Here is a 25,524-nt window from a genome sequence, read left to right as displayed (position 1 = left end):
TCCAGAATGAATTAAGTTCAGACGCTGGCGGGCAAAGAACAATAGACCTGGTCAAAATTCACCCTGACAGTAAACCGCCACGAACAACCTTATGTGCTTTTTTATACACATCTCTGTAGAGCATATACATGTGTGAAATACTGAGATGTACTGTGAACTTTTACTGGCAAAAAGAATGTCATTGGTGAACTTAGCTCATTGAGAAAACATGAGCAACTGCAATGAGACTCCACTGTACCAAAGACATAGATTCTTTACAAGGCTCTTCTCTTTAAATAACCAGATCGAGTCAGGGACCCGGGGGTAAGCAGCATGCTGTTACTTTCAAAACTAAGTTAACTGAAATAACTTACAATAAGTGATCATTGCATCCTAATTTTATTTCTTCCCCAAACAGGGCCCTTGTTGAGTTTCTAATATCCTAATCATTCCCCAAATGGGAGATGAAATACTAGCTTTGATTCAGTTTTAAGTAGCTCAATAAAAATGAAACAGAAATATAATTATTAAAGACAAAACCAAACGATACGAAAAGCTCTAACTCTACAGAGAGAAAACAAAACCAAGTAAACTTGAGGATTCAAGAAACAATCGCTGGCACAGTTCAACTTTCTGTTTTATGTTCTCGAAAGGGGGAAAGGGGGTCCACGTCCACTTAACCACAGCAGGCACACGCCCTTGTCCACAGCAGTTCAGGCTGACATCACGTGTGAGATATGCCCACTGGGGGACGTCCAGTGGCCATCACCGAGTCACAGCATCATTCCTCTCTACGGCCCCGGGACCAGCTGCACTCGAAGCGAATGCAAAATGTTACAGAGAACAATGAGTACCAGAGAATTCCATGCTATCTGCATGTGTGAATGAAGAGTGTAGCAAAGGCAGTTTCAGCTTGGACCTGACGAACAACGAAGTCCATTCCAGAGCAGGGTCCCCTGGAGGAGTGAGCAATGGCTCACGCAGCTTCACGGTGCCACCAAACTAACCAACGTACAAAGTTCTGACATAACTGAACTTGCATGTGGTTTTGAACTCTTCTCAGAGGACTACACGACGGAGCAGGTCCAGAGGCCTGCTCTAACGTGGGGACACCTTGATGCCAGGATTAAATGGGGACAAGCATCACATCACAGGGATGCAAAGTGCAGTCAGAGGAGCCCGCCGTTCTGCATAAACCACGGTGCAGCTGCGAGTCTGAAGATGGTGCGTGCTTTTACAGGAACAGCCAGCGTGGCAGCTGCAGTGGTTACATGTGCACACAGGCAAGAAACAAGAACTCATCTCACATGTAACACGTGACGTCACCGCTACCTATCTGCCTACCTAACAGAGCGAGAGCATCACCTGCGTCCCTGTCTCGCGATTGCGCCACTAACCCTGCAATCGATCAGCCTGTACTACTTAACAGAGCGAGAGTATCGCCTGCGTCCCTGTCTCGCGATTGCGCCACTAACCCTGCAATCGATCAGCCTGTAAACTTGTCGGTGGCTCTGGCCCTCATCGGTTTGCCGTGACCACACAGAGCTGCACGGAGAAGGGCATGAAGCTGGTATCAGACCTGTGTGGGAGAGAGCAAAGCGCAGAACCGCAGATATCACCGTCCTCAGTACTTGGGGAAGGAACAACACACCCGCATACAACAGGCACTGTGTCCAAAATAGAAGACATCTGTGTTGAAACTACCCACACGGGGCCTTCTCTGCTCTTTTCTTTTCAATGAAGCAGAGTCTAGAAAGAAAAACCAGGGGACTTGCAAACGGCCTACACCAAGCTCCTGGTGAATGCCTGGCACATCCACTTCCTCGGCCAACTTTCATTTGATAAGATTAGGAAAAAAAAAAAAAACCTTGTTAGGAAAAAGCAATGCAACAGTTTTTAATAAAAGGAGGAAAGAAGAAATATATTCTTCATTGGTTTTGAAAACAGAAACCCCACCTTTGACAGCCAGGCTAAAGAGCCGTCTTCTCTGCCTGACCAAGCTCCCGTGGGTACCCCCAAACCCCCACCAGCTCCTCGCTGCAGGAGGACAGGGTCCTGTCCTGCACTTCAGCTGTCTCTACTCCCCCTTCGCCCACTGACCTCAGCTCCTCATCTTTCGCTCCACTTTGCCATGAGTTAAAGGCTAGAGTCATTTCTCAGCAACTTTGGGCCAAAGCAGAAATAAGATCCTTTCCCAGATTGAAACTCCCTACTCAGATTTTCCTCCCAGCCATGACTCAGCAGTAGCGTCTTTGGATTTGGCCCAGAGAATTTACCTGAACTAACCTCTCACTTTTAAAAGCCATCTGCGTTTTGAATTCCTTTAAAAGCTCTGAATTCCTTTCCTAATCTACTACCCTCTTCAGGGTCACACAGGAAACACTCTTTGGGTAACTGTCCAACCACCCCTTTTCTCTGAGGACTTTCTATCACTCAGCCCCTGCTCCAGGTGGCTCTGTCCCCTTGATGCAGATTATCAAACCAGAGGTGGACAATGGCCTGAGTCCAGCCAATCAGATTTTCCCTCTAACTGAACGGGCTTGGATACCAGACTTCAGGTAGAGAAGGAATGACCCAGAAACAGGGAGAGGAGCAGATGAGAGACTGTGGGTCATTAGACACAATAACTCTGGCTGTCAATCATTGGGTTCCCAGCTCAGGCTGCTGCATTTGCAGTGAGAGACCCTTGTTTCCTTCACGTATATTTCCACTTTGTCTTAAACGAGGTTCATTACGTTTCTACGCTCTGTAACGAAAAGGTTCCTAAGACAGCCACCTGAGCGGTATTTCCAAACTCCTAGCCCACAGTCTATGAGGCAACAGCTTCAAGAAACCTTAAGTTAACAAAGTTGAAGTGGGGGAGGGAAAGGAAGAGGAGGACGGGGTGAACGCGGAACTCTTCCTGCAGAGACTGGGGTTCACTCAGCTCGAGAGACAGTCAGTACCTTCCACGTGACAGGCACGCACTCTGCTGGTACCTGGAGATGCAAAGCAGGGGAACGCAAGAGTCCTGGCACAGCTGTGAAGGGAAGACAGGAATGCACAGACAGGGCTCCCACAGACCACTCCGAGCGGGACGAGAACACACAGCTGGGAAGTGCTGAATGAGCTTGGAAAGACACGTATGGTAGGCAGCAGTCAGACAGAATATGCGTATTATCAAGTGCAGCGAAGCTGGCTACCCCAACGTCAGACCATGAGATAATTTAGGGAGGAAGTTTCTGAAGGCCAGAAGCCTCTCTATAATAGAAACGCTGTAATTTAACTCTGTATTATAAAGGCACCTAGAGCGCCTAGGTCAAATAGCATGGTAAAAGCAAAATAATTTTCTAGGTAGTTATGATCTTAGAGATTACATCTTATAGTGAGTAATAAAGTAAGAACTCGTAGCATGAATTTAAATAGGTGATTATACTCTAAAACGATTCTATTTCAGGTTGCTGAAGGACATGAGAAATATTTTACATGAAATGTTAAAACAGCAATAACATCATCCTACAGTATTTTCCTTAAAAACAAGCAAAAAGTTATGAATCAAGCAAATATAGTGATCTTAAATGTTAGAGTCGTTATCACACTTTTAGCAACGTGTCCAAAGGAAATAATAGAGATGCGGAAACAGCACACATGAAAATATTCTAGACAGTGTAACAAAAAATAAAGAGCAATCTACGCATCCAGTAACAAAGAGCATCAGTTCAGTTCAGTTCAGTCGCTCAGTCGTGTCCGACTCTTTGTGACCCCATGAATCGCAGCACGCCAATACCAGATGGCTATTGGAATATTACTGGATAATGCAACTTAGCCACTAAAAGGTAATGTAATAACAAAATGAAATATATATTGAGTGGGGAAAAGATATTAAATGAGGTATTCTCTAATCACAATAGTACTTAAAAAAACACATCATAGAAAACTCAATACATACAGAAAAATGCTACAAAGGAAAACAAGGTAATATTTACATAACAGTGGTAAGATAATGAGTACTTTATTTTTCTAAGTTTTTTTTTTTTTTTGGTCAAGACGTATTATTTATAAACTTTTAAGAAACACCTCCCCCCTTTTTCTCCCGTAAGTATTAGAAACCAAATGTAAACTCACTTCATCAGAAGCAGATCGAAGACACTGGACAGCGGCCTGCTTCTTCATTTCTTCCAGGGTTAGATCTGAGCACTTCTTCTTACTCTTCCCCCATTTCTTATAAGCTCCTTTTTCCCAGCCCAGGAAGATGTCATTCTCCTGAAATAAAATTAAGACCAGTTTCAATGATCGACATCAAGTTTCAAACACTTATTATTTCCCACATACTTACATACACATTTCCTCTACAAATATCTTCATTCACAAGTTGGTACACATTAATAAATTATGAGGCCATAGAACACTGTCAGAACAGTAATCAATAATCAACCAGACTATTCAGGATAATCCATCGTTTTAATACCTATTACTGAGATTACTATTAGATTATTATTTAGGATTTATGATCTCAACAAATCTCACCCATTTATGTTTGTAGGAAACACTAATAAACAACTCAGACATTCATATGCAAATGTCAGTGTTATTTAAATTTCAGTATAAACAACTATACACACAAATGTCCTCTTTTCTGTCCTTCCCACCTGTCAATAGCAAGTGTTCATATTACTAGCTTTTTTTTTTTTTTTTTTTTTGGCCATGCCACGTGACATGCGGGATCTCCAAACCCATGGCCCCCTGCAGTAGAAGGGCAAAGTCCTAACCCCTGGACAGCCAGGGAAGTCCCTTACTAACAGATTTTAACATTTAACAGTTGGATGGTTCATTCCTATTTCTATATCTTGCAGTCCAGAAAGCAACAGATATAAAATATTCTGTTAGTATTCTTATTTTCCCCTTGATTATATATGCCTGTTATAAAAACTAAGGAAAATTTGAAAAATAGGAAGAAAGCAAATCTTCCATGATCCTACCACCAGAGAAAATTAGAACAATTTTCACACACTTAAAAAAAAAAAAGAAAAAGCATGATTGAATTCACACTGTCTGTATAATTTTGCACTTAACTTATATTGTAAAAATTACCTGCATGTTACTACAAATTCTTTGGCTACATAATATTCCAATAGGTTTACTTCACTTCCCTAAACTGGAACTTGAATATTTTTAATTGCTCAGCTACTTCACTTTGCCTTTCATCTGGTAAGTTATTATTAAAACCAATGGACATACAACAAGAGTTAGGAAAAAAAAAAAAAGATTAGAAAGACAGACTAAGGCAAATTAAGAAAACTACTCCAAAGAATATCTGGCCTATGGTAAGCCCTCAGGAAATGGATATGAATTAATGAATGAGCTGGAATAAAGAAGGAAAAGCACAATAATAATTAATTCAAAAGATCTTTAAGGATCAAATTCATATACCATCAACTGTCTATCTAGTCTTTACTTTGATCAAATACATAAAAATTACTTTTCTAACACCAGGTAAAGAGTGGGAGGACCCTTCTCTCCATACACATTGTAATTAACATACTTTTTACATAATTTCTTGGGCACGTCTGATGATCTCATGAATCCAAAAACCATTTTCTGGCTGAGTGGTGTCGACTCCATTTGCCAAGGGAAAATGTGCCTGATGGCCAAGTGAGAGCTCTCAAGTCTGTTCCTGCTTATCTAATGTTTGGCTACATGACATCTAAAGCCTGACACTGACATTTCTTATCAGTGATATCTTCTGGAGATAGAGCTTGTCCTTTCACAGAATGGGAACGGACCCATGACAACGGAGAGCCAAAGCTTCTGAAGGCGGAGAACTGTCGTAATCTGGCTCTGCTGCTCATGGTGTATAAAATAAAGGTAGAAAACTTCTGTGTAATTACTCAGAACAGAGCTCCTTTCTGTTTCAGTTGCTGAGACTGGCTTTCCCTTTACCGAGCATTATGAACACGTTTCTCTACTGAAGCCATATTTAAGCTCAGCAGGATTAATAACACATTTAAAGGTCCAAATAAAGTTTTCATAGACAGACTGAGGGACTTTGAAAATTCACATGGACACTGTCCTCCGGGAGGGCAGTGTGACAACACACACCCAATGTCTTAAACACGTGTATGTACTTCTGATCAATAACTCTACTTCTGGGAATTTAGCCTAAAAAAAAAAACAACACCAAAATGTGCACAGATTTTGCTATAGTGATGTTCATCATATAGTTCTCAACAGCAAACATGGACAAACAACTTAAATGTCAAGCAAGGAGGACTTGGTGCATGAGTTATAACTGACCAGGCAGTAAGACACAGCCGTTAAGGAGATTATGAAGCACACCCACTGACATGAGAAGCTATTCCCAACATATATGAGACAAGGTGTTCATACAACAGTATGATTTTATTTTTGGTTCAAGTACACACACACACCTGTTAATGTGCATTCAAATGTCTGAGAGAAATGTACGAAGAGACCACCAAGGAGCCTGACTCTTGGTGAGCAGAAGAGGAGTCTACAATTTTTCTTGTAGGTCAGACTCCCTAAACAGTCAAAAGTTTTTTTTTTTTTAATGGAAAATTTGTAAGTCAAAAATAGAGAAATGAAAAGAGTTCCTATAGCTCTTCGCCTAGAACAAGTGTCTGGTACTTGCTTCGTCTGTCACACACCACAGAATTTACTTTTTAAATATACAATTCAGGGGTTTTGGGTATAATTCACAGGGTAATGCAAAATCATCATTATTTTAAAACATTTTTCACCACCCCAATTGGAAGCCCTGCACCCACCAGCGGTCACGTCCCATTCCTTTCTCCCCCGGCTCACTGGTAACTACCAACCTGCTGTCTCTATGGATTTTCCTGTGCTGGGTGTTTCGTATAAATGAAATTACACAATCCACTTCTTTTCCTGCCTGGTTTCTCTTGCTCAGTGTAATACCTGAAAGGCTCAGGCATGTTGTGACATATCATCAGCACTTCATCCTCTTTTACGACTAATGTTTCAGTGCATGGATGTACTGTATTTTGTTTATCCATTCTTCCACTGAGGGACATCTGAATTCTTCTCACCTTTTGGCTACTGTGAATAATACAGCTATGAACATTCAAATACAAGTTTTTCTAGGGACATATATTTCCAGTCTTGCTGGGGATATATCTAGGAGTGGAACTGCTGGGTCACATGGTTAACTCTAGGGTTCAACCTTCTGAAGAGACACCAGGCTTGTCTATTCACTTTCTTGATGATGTCCTTTTACGTATAAAAGCTTTTCACTGTGATGAAGTCAATTCACTGATGTCCTCTTTGGCTGTTTGTGCTTTGGTACCTTATCTAGAGAATCACTGCCTAACTCAAGTCATGTTTTCTCCCAAGTTTTACAGTTTCATTTCTTACATTTCAGCCGGTAACCCATTTTGACTTAATATTTACATGTGGTATGAGGCAGGAGTCCAACTTCATTCTTTTACACACGGTTGCCCTGTTGTCCCAGCACCTTTTACTGAAGGCGTTTCTTTCCCCACTGAAGGGTCTAGTTGGAAATTACAAAGGTTTATTTTTGAACTCTCAGTTCCATTATATACACCCAGTCACATGCAGGCCAGGATCAAACCGTCTTGCTTACAGGGGCCGTGCAGTAGGTTTTAAAATTGGAAGTGTGAGTCCTCCAACTTTGTTCTTTTTCAAATTCTTTTGGCTATTCTGGATCCCTTGCATTTTGCATGAATTTCAGGATTGGCTTGCCAATTTCTGCAACAAAGGCAGCTGGGATTCTGACAGGGGTTGCCTTGAACCTGCAGATCAGCTTAGTGAGCACTGAAACTTTATGGATATTGTTTTCTGACTATGAATATGGAATGCTTTTCTATTTATTAGGTTTTCTTTGATTTCTGTCAATGATGTTTGTAACTTTTACTGTGCAAGTCTTGACTTCTTTTGTTAAACTTATTCCTAGTAATTTAATTCTTTTTGATTCTACTGTAAATGGAATTTTTCTAATTTCCTTCCTTAGGATTTTCTATTATATAACACCACATCAAGTCATTAGAAAGAGTTTTCGTTCTTCCTTTCCAACCTGATGACTTTTTCCCCCTTACCTAACTGTCCTGTTAATGCTGATTTGTAGATTTTATGTATCTCATCTTTGAAAATGCCTTTTCACACAAATAGATACTGCCGAATACTGGTATTAATCAACAGGCATGGGTTTAATGGAAACTATTTGTTGCTTAGAAGGCATTTATAAAATTCTGCTCGCTTCCTCTCTTGATACGTGCCTTTTCAACATGTTATCACATTGCAGATCAATCACTCCCAAGTGAAAGTGAAGTGGGAGCTTTGCATCGAACCGTTACAGATTCCGAGATAAGACATTTTCCTCTGCCCTGTGTTAAGGCATGAAAGATGCTGCTGGGACTGCACAACATACCCAGTGCAGATTTGTGCGGGAATGGAGGTTTTGCTTCTTGTTTTAACTTTTGACATAATGAATGATGCAACCTGACATTAATTGTGACTCAAGCAACGTTAGCTGTTAGAGTGAGTCTGCTGCTGCTGCTAAGTCGCTTCAGTCGTGTCCGACTCTGTGCAACCCCATAGACTGCAGCCCACCAGGTTCCCCCATCCCTGGGATTCTCTAGGCAAGAACACTGGAGTGGGTTGCCATTTCCTTCTCCAATGCGTTAAAGTGAAAAGTGAAAGTGAAGTCGCTTAGTCGTGTCTGACTCTTAGCGACCCCATGGACAGCAGCCTACCAGGCTCCTCCATCCATGGGATTTTCCAGGCAAGAGTACTGGAGTGGGGTGCCATTGCCTTCTCCAGAGTGAGTCTACCGTATTACAAATTTTCATTTAAGTGCTATTTTGCCTTGTGATATTAGGCTGAATTCATGAAGAAACAGCATCAAGTCTATAGGTAAAGCTATACACATGCTAGCATATGCGATAACTATTCTATATTCTGCTCCTTCCACTTACTATATTTGAGAGCTCCCTTTTTCTATTTTCGGGCTTCATGTACTGTGTGAATGTATTATGACTTATTAACCTTTAGAATTAAACTAGCATTCAGGTTTTAAAAGAACACAGTATTAAAAAAGCTCTATACTTCTATTGTTATATTTTCTATGCTGCAAACTCATTAAAAGTCCACTTAGACATGAACGTATAACATTAAGCGTGTGCAGAATATGCACTAGGTAAACTCAGTAAAGCCTGGCATGCCGCAGTCCACGAGGTCGCCAAAGACTCGGACATGACTGAGCGACTGATCAACAATGAATTCACTACATCAAGTTATGGTTTTTCAAAGTCATAACCTTGAAGATAAAATGCAATTATCAAGTCCCCAAAGAAGCTATGGCCGAGAACCTATTAGGTACTTCTCTGGACACTATCGCGAGGGAACTTAAAAGCTAGAGTTTTGATTGACTTTGTCTTGCTGTCTTCTATCACAAAGGCAATTGAGAGCTGGAGGAAGAAAAAGAACACAACATTCTGAAATACAGCTGGGATCACTGACGTCTGCTGTCGTCGCCCACTCTTTCCCCTTAGCAGTCATGGAACTCCAGAACCACCAGCACCTGAATGGGACTAAGGCTCCTCCCAGCTCTGGGCTCTGATTGGCTGAATAGTAATAAGCACGTTTCATGCGTCTGGCCACAGGATTGGAGAGAGGCAGATGAGCAATCAGAAGTGAGCAGTTTAAATAAAGCACCTCCCCTGCCCTGAAAGGTTTCTGCTGGGAATGCAGGGACCACACCCTCTGGAGCCTGTGGTTCAGTTCAGTTCAGTCGCTTAGACTCTTTGCGACCCCATGGCCTGCAGCACGCCAGGTCTCCTTGTCCATCACCAACTCCCGGGGTGAACTCAAACTCATGTCCACTGAGTCGGCGATGTCATCCAACCATCTCCTCCTCTGTCGTCCCCTTCCCCTCCTTCCTTCAATCTTTCCCATCATCAGGGTCTGAATGAGTCAGCTCTTCGCATCAGGTAGCCGAAGTACTGGAGTTTCAGCTTCAACATCAGTCCTTCAAATGAATATTCAGGACTGATTTCCTTTAGGATGGACTGGTTGGATTGTCTTTCTGTCCAAGGGATTCTCAAGAGTCTTTTCCAACACCACAGTTCAAAAGCATCAATTATTCGGTGATCAGCTTTCTTTATGGTCCAATTCGCACATCCATACATGACCACTGGAAAAACCACAGCGTGTGCACAGGACGTCTGCCAAACGTGATGCTCACCTTCTTGTGCCCTCCAACCCTGGGGAGTAGCTGCAGAACTAAGCTGCAGAACCAAGGGGAGGCGGAGGCGGGGAGGGGGGCCAAGCCTACGCCCTGAGGACACCCAGGGAAGCTCTGCTGAACCAGGCGGGGGCAGTCCTGATTCCGGACTTCTAGATATATGACATTCCTTCCCAATTAAGCCAATGTATGCCAGATTTGTGACTGCGTGTGAATGAAAGATGCAGTTAGAATTTGAAGAGAGGCCTCAGTAATAAATTCACTTCTAACAGCTCAAAGGAACTGTAAATTGCCTCTCAGTGAGTAGCACAAATTAAATGAGCATAATGTCACCTTAAGTACATCCTTTTTTTCCTACTAGGTCATCAGCCAACATGTTCATCACTGGCCTTCCTGCTTTCAGCTGCCCAACCCAGCTCACCCACCACAACGCTGCCACTTGGCACTGCTGACTAAATGCAGCAGCAGGTCTTTTTGTCTCTGGGACTAAAATACCGATCCCCCGGTGGAGCACAATGACAGGTTCTTGCGAACCTGCTTCCTGCTCACCCTGCCCAGGCTGATCTCCTCCCACCCTTCACTGCACCCCCCGGGCTCCCAGCATCAGGCCCTGCTGCCTCTGCGACCGCTCGTTTGTTTCAAGACTGTTCTGCCCCAGACTCTGCAGCCAGAGCGTGGCAGGGACCCCTAACCTGGCAGCTGTTTCCCAGGGCCCATCCCCAGTCATCTCCACCATCCTGCCGCTATCAATGCCCAGCATGTCATAGGCACTCACGTGGTGAGTAAAAACCTATAAATGTGCACTAAATGCAGTATTTCTAGTCAGACCATTTTCTCTATTGCATGAAAAGATTTTACTGAAAAACCCCACCCTTTTTACTATGGTATCTGAGGGAGTTTGCCGACATGAACTTGTGCACCCACCATTATTACTAACTCCTACTCCTTATGTATAAAGTTAATTTAATGTCTGTTAAGTGAATGGTTGTTGAAATACAGTATATGCAGCAAGACACCTGAGGAACGAAGGATGGGTCAGTTGCTATTGTTAAAGACCATGGTAAAGGAAAACACTGCAAATGCTAGCCTTTCCAAGCCGTGAAATGCTAAGCTAATGGGGATATACTGCAAAGTACAAGTGGGCTAAAAGAACAAACAAGTTCTGCTGAATACAGAAATGATCCATCTCAACGAGCAATTAGTTCTAGGATTATTCTTTCTTAACCTGTAGGCAAAAATAGAAAATGCAGTAATCCAGCTACATTTGTAGAATGATGGACTCTGAGGGAGAAGATACAATTAATTAAATTAAGGGATTTAAAAGAAACTGAAACTGGGGCTCTCCTGGTAGTCCAGTGGTCTTCTGTACTTCCAGTGCAGACTCTGTACTTCCAATGCAGGTGGCTGGAGTTTTATCCCTGGTCAGCGAACTAAGATCCCACATGGCACATGGAGCAGCCAAAAAAGAGACAAGAAACTGTGACAAAGAGACAGAAATCGAGACAGTGAGGTACTGGTATAAAGACAGACATACAGACCAATGACTAGAACAGAGAGCCAAGTAACAGACCCTTACAGTCATGCTCAAAATGTTTTTCACAAGGGTGTCAAGGCCATTCAATGAGGAAAGGGCAGTCTTGTCAACAAATGATGCTGGGAAAACTAGATAACCACATGCGAAAGAAGGAAATTTGACTCTTAACACACAACATATATAAAAGTTAATTCAAAATGGATCAAAGACCTATACGTAAAAGCTAAAACTTAGAAATGCTGGGCAAAGATTTCTTGGATATGACACCAAAGACACAGGTAACAAAAGAAAAAACAGACAAACTGGGCTCATTAAGTTTTTTAAATTTAGTGCAATGAAAGACACTATGAACAGAGTGAAAAGGCAAACCCCAAGGAGGGGGAAATATCCACAAACCACATATCCGATAAGGGGTTAGTATCCAAAACCTGTAGAGAATACCTAAGATGCAACAACAAAGAGAGATTCAAAAATGGGAAAAAGACTTGAGAATCTCCAAAGAAGATACATGAATGGCCAATAAACACATGAAGAGATGCTCAACATCATTACTCATCAGGGAAATGTAAGTGAAACCTACAAGATACCGATTAGGATGACTACTGTGAAAAACTAACAAACCAACAGGACAGAACAAGTGCTGGTGAGGATGTGGAGAAACGGAACCCCATTCACCACTGGTGGGAGCGCACCAGAGTGCAGCTCACGTGAAAGCGGAACCACCGCAGGTCCAGCAGTTCCACTTCCAGACAAATAACTCTCAAAGCTGAAAGCAGTGTCTTGATGAGATATTTGCCCACCTGCATTCATACAACAGTACTGCTCACAGTAGCTTCAACATGCGAGAAACCCAAGTGTCCACTGTTGGATGGATGGATATGCAAAATGTGGCATATCCGTATGACAGAATACTGCTGCTGCTAAGTCACTTCAGTCGTGTCCGACTGTGTGCGACCCCATAGATGGCAGCCCACCAGGCTCCTGTCCCTGGGATTCTCCAGGCAAGAACACTGGAGTGGGTTGCCATTTCCTTCTCCAATGCATGAAAGTGAAAAGTGAAAGTAAAGTCGCTCAGTCGTGTCCGACTTTTAGTGACCCCATGGACTTTAGCCCACCAGGCTCCTCCATCCATGGGATTTTCCAGGCAAGAGTACTGGAGCAGGGTGCCATTGCCTTCTCCGATGATAGAATACTACTTGGCCTTAAAAAGGAAGGAAATTCTGACACCTGCTGCAATAGAGATGAACCCTGAAGACGTGATGCACAGTGAAATAAGTTGGTCACAAAAAAACAAATAAATATCATACGATTCCATTGATAAGAGGTCCTTAAGAGTAGTCAAAAATCATAAAGACAGAAAGCACTGGGTTTGCCAAAAAGTTCACTAGAGTTTATGTTAACATTTTTGGGGAAAAAACCCTCAACGAACCTTTTGGCCAACCGATATGATGGTGGTTGCCTGGGGCTGGGGGAAGGGGGAATTTTGTAAAGCTTCCATTTTATGAGATGAAAAGGGTTCGGAGACGGATGATGGCTGCATAACATTATGAATGCATATGATACCACAGAAATGTGTACACTTCAAGATGGGAGAGATGGCAGTGCTGAGGAGGGAAGAAACTTCAGTAGCTTCTCTGAAGGGCAGGCCCCAGTGTGCAGCTACGGCCTCTGCACTCACCTCCACCACGCTCCCCACCCGACCCACACACAAGTCACACGCCTGAGAAAGAAGCACACATCTGTTCCTTTCTTTAATAAACATCTGAGCCTCTCCTGCATCCCACGAATTGTCTCAAGGGCTACGAATAGAGCAGAAAACATGGCAGGCAAGGTCCCTAGCTCCGTGAACTGTATATCCCAGCGGAGGAGGCTTACAGATAGACAGAAAACACGGCCAACAATCCCACAATTCTGGGCAGTACCAAGTGTCATGGGCTTCCTGGTGGCTCAGACAGTAAAGCATCTGCCCGTAATGCAGGAGACCTGGGTTCAATGCCTGGGTTGGGAAGATCCCCTGGAGAAGGAAATGGCAACCCACTCTAGTACTCTTGCCTGGAAAATTCCACGGATGGAAGAGCCTGGTGGGCCAAAGTCCATAGGGTCGCAAAGAGTCAGACACAACTGAGCAACTTCACTGGTTAAACAAGTGTTATGAAGAAAAATAAAGCAGAAAACAAGACTGAAAATGGAAGGTTTCTTTTTAAATATTGTGGTCAAAGAAAGACTGAGGCTAAGACAAGCCAAATAAACACCTAACTAAACAGGTAAACAAACAAATACCCTCTTTTAAAAAGTAAACCAATTCAAGACGTGGCGGGAAGCGGCCGGCGGCACTGCGCCTGGCCTGAGGTCTGCTCTCCACACCACAGGAACACGAACGCTAAGACGAAGGCCCTTGCAAGCAGAACATCGACGACCGAAGGGGCGGGCATAACTGAGTCAGACAAAGAATCACCATTTCGTGACCATCAGAGTAACAACGGATCCAGGTGGGAGCCATCCATGGATGTAAGCTCATAAAGTCTCCTCTGAACAGGTGACCTGAAAACCACACAGCGAGGCGCTCAGCTTCGTAGTGCAGAAAGCTGGCAGCCACCAGTGGAACCAAATTCAGCGTCCACCAGAGCGAAACAGACTGGTGTTGCGTGCTGTCTGCCATGAAGCACCATGAAGGAGGCTCGCCGCCTGTGTAATGCCACTGCCCTGAGGCATACTGCTGCTGCTACTGCTAAGTCGCTTCAGTCATGTCTGACTCTGTGCGACCCCATAGACGGCAACCCACCAGGCTCCCCCGTCCCTGGGATTCTCCAGGCAAGAACACTGGAGTGGGTTTCCATTTCCTTCTCCAATGCATGAAGGTGAAAAGTGAAAGGGAAGTCACTCAGTCATGCCTGATTTTTAGTGACCCCATGGACTGCAGCCCACCAGGCTCCTCCGTCCATGGGATTTTCCAGGCAAGAGTACTGGAGTGGGGTGCCATTGCCTTCTCCCCACTGAGGCATAAGCGGACTCTAAATGGGAGGAAGCAGATGCACCCATAGGGGGACACTATAAGATAACTGGCCTGTATGCATCAAAAATGTCGTCATGAGACACAAAGGAAAGACGAGGAACCACTCCAGGTTAAAAGAAATTATAAAGAGACGTGACCACGAAAGTCAATGCATGACCCTAGGCGAGGAGAAAAACTGCAGTGGAGGACATCACTGAACATCACCAGTATACTAGGTCATAACGTGTTGGAGTTAATTTCCTGGATTTTGTAACTGTCCTGTGGCTTAGAGAAAATGCAATCAACAAATAATAGGCTGATTCATGTAGGAGAGATGGGCATCAAAAGGAGAGGGGAGAAATAAGCAAAAGTGGGAACATGTTAGCAATAAGGGGCTGACTGAAAGTCTTTGCTCTATTCTTCTAATTCTTCTGATGTTTGAAATTATTTCAAAAAATAAGTTAAAAAAATTTTAAGATGATTATATGATTTCTGCCATTAAACACCTTATAAATTACTGGGAGAGACACATTCAAATAACCATAATGAAGAGCAGAAACACGGTCAAGCTTGGAAGACGACGACACTGTTTTCGTCAGGAGCTGTCAGGAATGCATTCACAGAGAAAGGTGATCTGGGCCTTGAAGGATGGATTAGAAAAGTGGTTTATATTTACAGCTAAAAGTAGTTTATAGTGAATACCTGGTTTAGCTAAGCATGCGTTTATCAGAATATGGTAATCGTAACCAAAAAGGAAAAAAAAAAACGAAGAAAACTTTGTGGAAGTAAAATTACTGTGAGCCAACTACAGTATCTACACATTAGAAGGCGGTTGTTGCCCAGGACTACACAGGCATCAGCTGATGCCACAATGTACTCCCAGCCCCGCCCAGATCAGAGGGTTACACTTAAAACTCAGGCTGCCTGTCAGCCTCGACCTAGATGAGGGCCTGATCAGCTGCACTTCCTACCCGGTGGTCCAGGGATGCTGGGACAAGTACAGACCTGTTTCTTAGACCTCAGGAGCTCTGTTTCTTTTAACCAAAACTGAGAAAAGCCATGGATTCATCATGACAAATAAGGTCAGTAGTTGCAGCCATGACCTTAAAACTAGTCGTTTTCAAGGTCAGGCTAATTCAAGGACTGAGGGATGAGAAAGGATGTGAGAAAACAAACACCCCCAAGGCGGAGTCACCTGACCTCCAATGCACAGGGCGGGGGTTGGGGGGGTGAGGCCACCCTGGGTGTGACCCAGGGACCAGGGAGGTGGCACGCCTCGTTGCCTACAGTGGGCTCCCGAGCACACCTGCTGGCCAGAGTCTGAGCCACAGGAGGTCAGCTCAGCGCCTTCTGTGGCTCCCTGCCCTGACTCAGCATATCCTCCTCCTCCTCGAGGCTCGGAAAAGTTACCGAGGGGCTGGCTGACCCTTGGGTCCTCTTCTACGAAAGGGCATTTCCAATATGACCTTCCCCATCAGCATGAGACTTATTGGCACCGTGCTAGTCTGGGACGAGCAGAAAACGATTTCAGGATCCTTCTGGTTCCCAGTGGATTCTCCTTGTGATTCTCAGCATGCTGTTTCCACTGACCTTTATCTGTCCTGTGTCCTAAACATGAACCAGAACAGGGAGGAGAAACACGGAGCGTGCTGACGGCGGCCAGGACCCGTCCCCAGCTCCCTAGAGTGAAGAAAGAACTCAGGAGTTCACAGACAAGTCTGATCATCTAAGTGTTCAACTGGAATCTCAGCAGCAGTCCTGTGTTTTTTCCCTTTCAATGTCCTACAGCATCTAACACTTAAATACTTCTGACTTGTTTCATATGAGTATATATTTACAACTGAAGTATATGATTTCTAAGTTAACAGAAACACCTTCCTCATTTCTGGAAATAATAATTCTTGTACTTTGGTTGTTGCTCATTGTTCAGTCGCTCAGTCAGTTCTGACTCTTTGTGACACGCCAGGCTTCCCTGTCCTTCACTGTCTCCAGGAGTTTGCCCAAACTCATGAGTCAATAATGTCATCCAACCATATCATTCTCTGTCAACCCCTTCTCCTCCTGCCTTCAATCTTTACTAGCATCAGGGTCTTTTCCAATAAGTTGATTCTTCACATCAAGTGGCCAAAGTATTGGAGCTTCAGCATCGACATCAGTCCTACCAGTGAATATTCAGGGTTGATTTCCTTTAGGATTGACTGGTTGGATCTCCTTGCCATACAAGGGACTCTCAAGAGTCTTCTCCAACACCATTGTTCGAAAGCATCAATTCTTTGGTGTTCAGCCTTTTTTAGGGTCCAAATCTCACGTCCATACATGCCTACTGAAAAAACCATAGCTTTGACTAGACGGACCTTTGTCAGCAAAACAATGTCTCTGCTTTTAAATATGCTGTCTAGGTTTGTCATAGCTTTTTCTTCCAAGGAGCAAGCATCTTTTAATTTCATGGCTGCAGTCACCATCCACAGTGATTCTGAAGCCCAAGAATATAAAGTCTGTCACTGTTTCCATTGTTTCCCTATTTGTCAGGAAGTGATGGGACCGGATGCCATGATCTTAGTTTTCTGAATATTGAGTTTTAAGCCAGCTTTTTCAGTCTCCTCTTTCACCTTCATCAAGAGGCTCTTTAGTTCCTCTTCACTTTCTGCCATAAGGTGGTGTCATCTGCATATCTGAGGTTATTGATGTTTTTCCTGGCAATCTTGATTCCAGCTTGTGCTTCATCCAGCCCAGCATTTCGCATGATGTACTCTGCATACAAGTTAAATAAGCAGGGTGACAATATATAGCCTTGATGTACTCCTTTCCCAATTATGAACCAGTCTGTTGTTCCATGTCCGGTTCTAACTGTTGCTTCTTGACCTGCATACAAGTTTCTCAGGAGGCAAGTAAGGTGGTCTGGTATTCCCATCTCTTTCAGAATTTTCCACAGTTTGTTGTGATCTATACAAAGGCTTTAGTGAAGTCAATGAAGCAGAAGTAGATGTTTCTCTGGAATTATCTGTTTTTTTCCTATGATCCAACAGATGTTGGCAATTTGATCTCTGGTTCCTCTGCCTTTTCTAAATCAAGTTTGTACATGTGGAAGTTCTTGGTTCACATACTGTTGAAGCCTAGCTTGAAGGATTTTGAGCATTACCTTGTTAGCATGTGAAATATGTACAACTGTGCAGTGCATTTTGGGACTGGGATGAAAACTGACCTTTTCCAGTCCTGTGGCCACTGCTGAGTTTTCCAAATTTGCTGGCATATTGAGTGCAGCACTTCACAGCATCATCTTTTAGGATTTGAAATCGCTCAGCTGGTATCCCTTCCCCTCCACTAGCTGTGTTCATAGTCATGCTTCCTAAGGCCCACTTGACTTCATGTTCAGGATGTCTGGCTCTAGGTGAGTGATCACACCATCACAGTAATCCAGGTCATTAAGACCATTTTGCTACAGTTTTTCTGTGTATTCTTGCCACATCTTAATAGCTTCTCCTTTTGTTAGAATCATACAGTTTCTGTCCTTTATTGTGCTCACCTTTGCATGAAATGTTCCCTTGGTATCTCTAATTTTCTTGAACAGATCTCTAGTCTATTTGGTGGATTTAGCATTTTACTTGCCCCTAAAAAAGTATATTTACATTTACTGGAAATATGATGGAAAATAATAGAGCTTCGGCAAGAAAATCATACAAACTATTGACCACCAAAATAACACATTTTCTGATGATTAGGTTTTTACACGTCAACTCCCTCAAAACCTTACTTGACCCAATTGTCACCAGACAGGCCAGTAGCCAATCTGGAAGCAAGGAAAATGTAGAAAGAACGAGCAAACCCCAGCAGTGAAGAGAACGAGCAAACCCCAGCAGTGATGAGCACGCTGCACCACCAACACGTGACGAGCGGGGCTTGCCGTGAAGCCCCCGTGTTTATAAGACTCCTCTGTGGTTCGGAACGTCAAAGCCAGTTTCTTCTGTCAATGAAAGTGTTCCTGACAATGGTTTAAAACAACAACTAAAAACTGCCCACAAAACACTCTTTTTTTGGCTTGTCTGCGCCTTGCCACATGTGGGATCTTAGTTCCCCAACCAGGGATTGAACCTGCGGCCTCTGCAATGGAAGCGCGGAGTCCTAACCACCGGAACACCAGGGAAGTCCCCAACCACGCCCTTTTAGGTGAAATCTGTGCCCCGAAGTCACTCAGAAACCACCCGCTCCGCTGAGAGCTCTGCTTCCCTTTCAGCAAGCCTCATACTCAGCAGCTTCTCCTGGTGAGTGAGACCAAAGTTGAGATCTTTGTCAAGAACACAGATTTGTTTGCTTTATTCACCTATGCACCTAAGTCAAGTAATATGTATAATGGCTCATTTGAGGTCATTTTGTTATCGTTCAGTCGCAAAATCGTGTCCAATGCTTTGCGACTCCATGGACTGCAGCATGCCAGGCTCCTTTGTCCACCACTATCTCCCAGAGTTTCCTCAAATTCATATCCACTGAGTATTTAAGGTTATATGCTTTATCAAAATTTTAACTCTCCTGATTCAAAACACACACTTGGATTAATAAGCAGCTTACCATCACTGTTGGAGATGAAACATTAAAGTTTGAAACGTTAAGCAGTATTAATAGACACAATGATTAAAACTTGTAATCATCATGTCTCATCTTCCTAAACCAACATTCTGGAGCAGTGCTGCTCCAAGGCAGCAGTCACCTAACTACTACCATCCGTGAGAAGATCCAGAGTCTGCCAGAACGTCGGTCAAGTCTCGGAGACAGTGACTGCACCAGTGTGCTCGGTGGCCTGGCTCATCAGCTTAGAAGTTTCTGGACCACAGCCGTCTACCTGCTCCAGAGTACGAAAGCACTCTTGGGAGGAAAAATGCAGACATGCAGACACAATCATGAGCTTTCACGAAACATTTACAGCACGTAAATACCTGTTCCTGCAGGTCGCAGTCATAGCCGTCATGCAGCAGAAGACTGAGGACGTATCGAGTATAAATCATGGCATCAATGCCACATTTCTCTAGCTCTTGTCCCAGCCAGGTCTGCACGGGACCCAAAGCATGAAGCAGAGACATTTCAGAGACAGATACGGGGCCTGGGTAAGAGCTGGAGGAGCTTTCAGATGGTAAACCGTCCACAGCAACTGTACAGACAGGGCGCATGAACTTAGGTGGCTGACATCCTTAAAATGCGAAGCATTTTCTGCAGTGATGTTCTGTTGGTGTCTGGAGGGGATTTTCACTCCAGTAAAAAGGAGAGATGCTGGACATCTAGGGTAAACATTTATTTCTGCTGGCAGTCAGCCATCTACAACTGAATTTCCCTCTGCAGGCATGACCAATGAATCAACATCCTGATATTAACATACATGTAGATACGATTTTCTACTTTAATTTCACATCGAGGCCAAATGTAAGTCTCCAGCAGAACCTACAAAAATAAGAGAGAAAAAAGGTAGCATTATGTACAGATATAAATGATTGATCTTTTGACCAAAAAAATCCAAATAAACCATTCCTGTTTGACTCTCTGATCACTTGTGATACAGGCCACTCTTTTAATAGCTTTTCTCACTAAATTAACCCTTTCAACATGTCAAACTAATCTAACAATGGCTTTATTAAGTCATAATACTCTTTATGCTAGAGTTCTGATTAATTTATGCCACTAGAAAATGAAGACTAACAGTAATAGGTAAATCTCATTGGATCAGCTTTTATAGGAATTTTGGCAATCAGAGGGCTACCAAAAATGACTTTAAAAAAATGTATCAATAGTTATTTCTAGTAAGAGCATCAAGCCAGAAAGACAGACCCTCCTTACCAAAAATTTAAGACTCAGCTTCCTGCATTTCATCTAGGACTACACATTAGATGTTACATACAGGTTTAAATCCACCACAGGACGATGTTACTAGATTAATGTATCACTAGGTTAAAGTATTCTGGGCTTCCCAGGTGGCACAGTGGTAAAGAATCCACCTGCCAACACAGGAGACACAAGAGATGCGGGTCTGATCTCTGGGTCGGGAAGATCCTCTAGAGTAGGAAATAATAACCCACTCCAGTATTCTTCCCTGGAAAATTCCATGGACAGAGGAGCCTAGCAGGCTTCAGTCCATGGGGTCAGAAAGAGTTGGACACGACTGACCATGCACACACAGTCATATGGCTTCTGCTACTTTCTAAAATCTTCTTTACCATACTATCTTTTCTGAATTATAAAAACTAGATAAATCAAAGCAAAGATTTTCTGTTTTTACTTGCTAAACTTTTCCAGCTGACTTTCAAAATTAAAACATCTTCCGAAATTCTTTTAACATGTTTGGATCTCAGGATGCCAGGCGGATCATCAATTAAACAATACACTCAATTCGGGACACCACTTGAAGCAGGTAGACAAGGCAGTACTCATCCAATGAAGGCACCCCAAGACGATGCGGGGACCTGAAGCAGTGGCTCTAGGAGGTGAGAGAAGGTAAGGCAGCTGAAGATCACAGGGAAAATGTACCAGGAGGGGAAAGCTGCCCAGAGGAAATCAGCAGACACTGGCAAGGGCTGCTCCTGCACCTTCTGCAGAGTGTTGATCGGGGCATGCAGGCGAGGACCTGGCCAGTGCACAGGAGAGGGTCATCACGGAGCAAAGGTGGAGACGGGCCCAGGGCTCAGCACGGCCGGGGGCACTGCTCGCTGCCGCCAGTCGGGGCTGGAAGACCTCACAGTTCCGGCCACATCAGGCAGAGGGCTCAGTGGGCCTCAACTCTGTAATGGGGAGTCACTAGCCCTACAGTAAACACTGCTCTGGACTTGCCTAGTACATCTTAAAATTCAAGTCCCCACAGGCCACACTGCTTCCAACTATTTTCACTAAGGCCCCCGAACAAAGTTCAAGAAATTTACAGGAATGCAAAAATATCCACCGCCCAAGAAGATAAAATTTACCACATTTGGCACCTAATCAAAATTAGCAGACATGTGGGAATTCCCTGGCAGTCCAGAGGTTAGGGTCTGCACTCTCACTGCTGAGGGTCTGGGTTCAGTCCCTGGTCAGGGAACTAAGATCTAACAAACTGCACAGTGTGGCCAAAAAAATTAAAAAATTAGGAGGCGTGCAAAGAAATGGAACACAAAGGGAGTGGAAATGAGGAGAAAAATGAACTGAAACCAATCCAGAATTGACACAAAAGTTAGAAGAAGGAGAAAAAGACTTTAAAACAGCAATTATGACTATATTCCGTAAGTTCAAAAAGATAATAAAAATCAAATATCTAAAGATGAAAACTACAATGTCTGAGATTAAAAATATAGGATGCAACTATGGGCATACCAGACCACCTGACCCGCCTCCTGAGAAACCTGCATGTAGGTCAGGAAGCAACAGTTAGAACTGGACATGGAGCAACAGACTGGTTCCAAATAGGAAAAGGAGTACATCAAGGCTGTATATCATCACCCTGCTTATTTAACTTCTATGCAGAGTACATCATGAGAAACGCTGGGCTGGAAGAAGCACAAGCTGGAATCAAGATTGCCTGGAGAAATGTCAATAACCTCAGATATGCAGATGACACCACCCTTATGGCAGAAAGTGAAGAGGAACTCAAAAGCCTCTTGATGAAAGTGAAAGAGGAGAGTGAAAAAGTTGGCTTAAAGCTCAACATTCAGAAAATGAAGATCATGGCATCTGGTCCCATCACTTCATGGCAAATAGATGGGGAAACGGAAACAGTGTCAGACTTTATTTTTTTGAGATCCAAAATCACTGAAGATGGTGAATGCAGCCATGCAATTAAAAGACGCTTCCTCCTTGGAAGGAAAGTTATGACCAACCTAGATAGCATATTCAAAAGCAGAGACATTACTTTGCCAACAAAGGTCCGTCTAGTCAAGGTTATGGTTTTTCCAGTGGTCATGTATGGATGTGAGAGTTGGACTGTGAAGAAAGCTGAGTGCCAAAGAATGGATGCTTTTGAACTGTGGTGTTGGAGAAGACTCTTGAGAGTCCCTTGGACTGCAAGGAGAAACAACCAGTCCATTCTAAAGGAGATCAGTCCTGGGTGTTCATTGGAAGGAATGATGCTGAAGCTGAAACTCCAGTACTTTGGCCACCTCATGCAAAGAGTCGACTCACTGGAAAAGACTCCGATGCTGGGAGGGATTGGGGGCAGGAGGAGAAGGAGACGACAGAGGATGAGATGGCTGGATGGCATCACTGACTCGATGGACGTAAGTCTGAGTGAACTCCGGGAGTTGGTGATGGACAGGGAGGCCTGGCGTGCTGCGATTCACGGGGTCGCAAAGAGTCGGACACGACTGAGCGACTGAACTGAACTGATGGCTCATGAACACAGATGCAAAAAATTCTAAACAAAAGTTTAGGAACCTGAATCCAACAATATACGTCAGATCCAGAGTACAGTGGAATCAGAAAAACAGCATTAATGAAGGGAATGTTAATTGTCTTGGCCAGAGAACTTCTACAAATCTGTTTCACTGTGAGCAACTTAGTGGAAGGCTTTTCTCCATTGTTTATATGCATAAAGACTTTAAAAATTCACACAACAGACTGGTTCACTGTAAAGACTGATTAAAACAAAAAAAGAAACTATTTAGTGTACTATGTTTATTTTAAAATGGTTGTGGGATTCTCTCTGTTGTCATTAAGAGATTTAGCCAAGGGAAGGGATCCAAGAAGTAGGTGAGAGACAAAATAAAGCCAAACACACCGAATGCCCATAATCTCATCAAAGCCAGTTAAAACCTTGCATCATTACCCCTAAGAGAGTCTTGCTGTAATGTGTTCAATAGTCGATTTCATATAAATTTTAAATTGCCCATATCCTTACAGTCATTAGGGGTTATAGTTTGTTTTTACTGTCTACACAGAACAGACTCAGAGGCCTGGAGGAAAGAGAGGAAAGGCCGGTGTGTCGGGGAGGAGGGGCATGGGACTACGTGGTCAGCTGAGCAGCGCCGGGGAGAGGACCCTAACAACACGGGTCTGAGACAGAAGCACTCCAGTACCACAGTGACCGGTCCACACGTTCCTGAAGCTCCTCGCTGTGAACCTGAACTGTTAACAGGTGACCCAGGTATAAATAATGGGCTGTTAACTAAGCTTCCCTTCTAAGCTACAAGCCTTTGGCAAAGGAGCAAATATTTGACCCAGTGGAAGCCTTTATATTCTAGTTCTGAACTGAAAGTTACCTGTTTAACCACTTGGCCAAAATAATGCCGGGATCTAAAAAGCATATCGGAGAAGGCAATGGTACCCCACTCCAGTACTCTTGCCTGGAAAATCCCATGGGCGGAGGAGCCTGGTAGGCTGCAGTCCATGGGGTCGCAAAGAGTCAGACACGACTGAGCAACTTCACTTTGACTTTTCACTTTCATGCATTGGAGGAGGAAACGGCAACCCACTCCAGTGTTCTTGCCTGGAGAATCCCAGGGATGGGGGAGCCTGGTGGGCTGCCGTCTATGGGGTCGCACAGAGTAGGACACAACTGAAGGGACTTAGCAGCAGCAGCAACAAGCATATGCAAAACCCACTTATCATTCACCTGGCAAGTTCAAGAACACAACTGGCAAACACCAAAATGCCAAACTCTTGTCTATTTGCCTTCACACTCATTTCAGAACATGAAGTTTAGTTAGCATGAAGGTAAACTGCATTTAGTTCAAGTTCTCTAAGAAAAAGAAAAAGCACAACCGTATATATTCACAGGCTGTTTTGTCCCATTTTTCCAACTTTTTCTTCTACAAAGGTTTACACTGAGAAAAAAGGGCCTTCAAATTATCTTGAGCATCCTTCTCCCACGCAAAATTAACCCAAACCATCCTCAAGAGTGGGCTGCATAAATGATCATTTTAAAGGTCCAACAATAATACTCTCATTTTAGAATTTGTCTTTTTTACTTTAAATTTTAAATGGTTTGAAACCAAAAAATACATATATAGCTAATCAAATGCCCATGGAAGGATGCGCCTTCTTTAATTCATGAAGGCAAGACAGACGAGTGGAAAGCGCACCAACCTAGGTTTGGTGTCCATAACTTATCTGGAAAAGAGAATAGTAAATCCTTGCTCTCCCGACCCCTCGACTTCTCACAAGGCTGCTGCAAACGAGCAAGCGAGAAACTCCTCCAAGTATCTGTGGCCTCTGCATTTCACCAAATGTCACACCCATGGAAGGGGATATTATTGTAAACTCCCCTTGTCAACTGTCTGCTTACTCTTACAGGATTCTTCACTAATAAGATTATCTGAAGAACAGTAATTATGTAAAATACGTTAAGCTTTTTGTACAAAAAATACTCAATTACCTCACTATTCTTAAAAAAAAAAAAACAAACTATGAAATCACCTTCGTTTACAATAACCTAGTTCTAGTCATAGCAGAGTCTTTGCTTTTGTGAGGAACCGTCTTGTCTCTAGCACAAGTTCCAATGGGACTGTGAAGAGCTCAAGTGGTGGAGTGCAGAGGATGGACGCAGAAGCGCCATGGACCCCTCGGCCGCGTTTCCCGTGTTCCGGGCTGTGCGCATCCGCAGAAGCGCCATGGGCCCCTTGGATCCGTTTCCCGTGTTCTGGACCGCGCATCCGCAGGAGCACCGAGGACCCCTCGGCCCGGTTCCCGTGGTCTGGACCGCGCATCCGCAGGAGCACCGAGGCCCCCGAGGCCCGGTTCCCGTGGTCTGGACCGCGCATAGATGCACTGTTAGGCCACACTGATCCCAACAATACAGACACGGGCGCTCAGCACACAGCACTTTCCTTGTGCGGCCCACTGTACCGTTTCCACGTG

The 25,524-nt window shown here is 43.7% G+C and overlaps 1 protein-coding gene across 4 annotated transcripts in view; it reads right to left on the bottom strand.

The window, feature by feature from the left end:
- KIAA0232 (KIAA0232 ortholog) overlaps positions 1-25,524 on the bottom strand; it is an 82,049-nt gene that overhangs the window by 30,211 nt on the left and 26,314 nt on the right. For all 4 annotated transcript variants that reach the window (XM_055589170.1, XM_055589171.1, XM_055589172.1 and 1 more), the window contains exons 2-3: positions 19,653-20,151; positions 4,084-4,221 (exon numbers count right to left, since the gene is read on the bottom strand). In XM_055589170.1, coding sequence (XP_055445145.1) covers positions 4,084-4,221; positions 19,653-19,883 — 369 coding nt within the window. In that variant the 5' untranslated portion in view covers positions 19,884-20,151. The remainder of the gene's footprint in view (positions 1-4,083; positions 4,222-19,652; positions 20,152-25,524) is intronic.

The sequence above is a fragment of the Bubalus kerabau genome, chromosome 7 (genome assembly GCF_029407905.1).
Source record: "Bubalus kerabau isolate K-KA32 ecotype Philippines breed swamp buffalo chromosome 7, PCC_UOA_SB_1v2, whole genome shotgun sequence".
In the NCBI taxonomy this organism is placed as follows: domain Eukaryota; kingdom Metazoa; phylum Chordata; class Mammalia; order Artiodactyla; family Bovidae; genus Bubalus; species Bubalus kerabau.
This window is presented reverse-complemented; position numbering and strand designations above follow the sequence as displayed.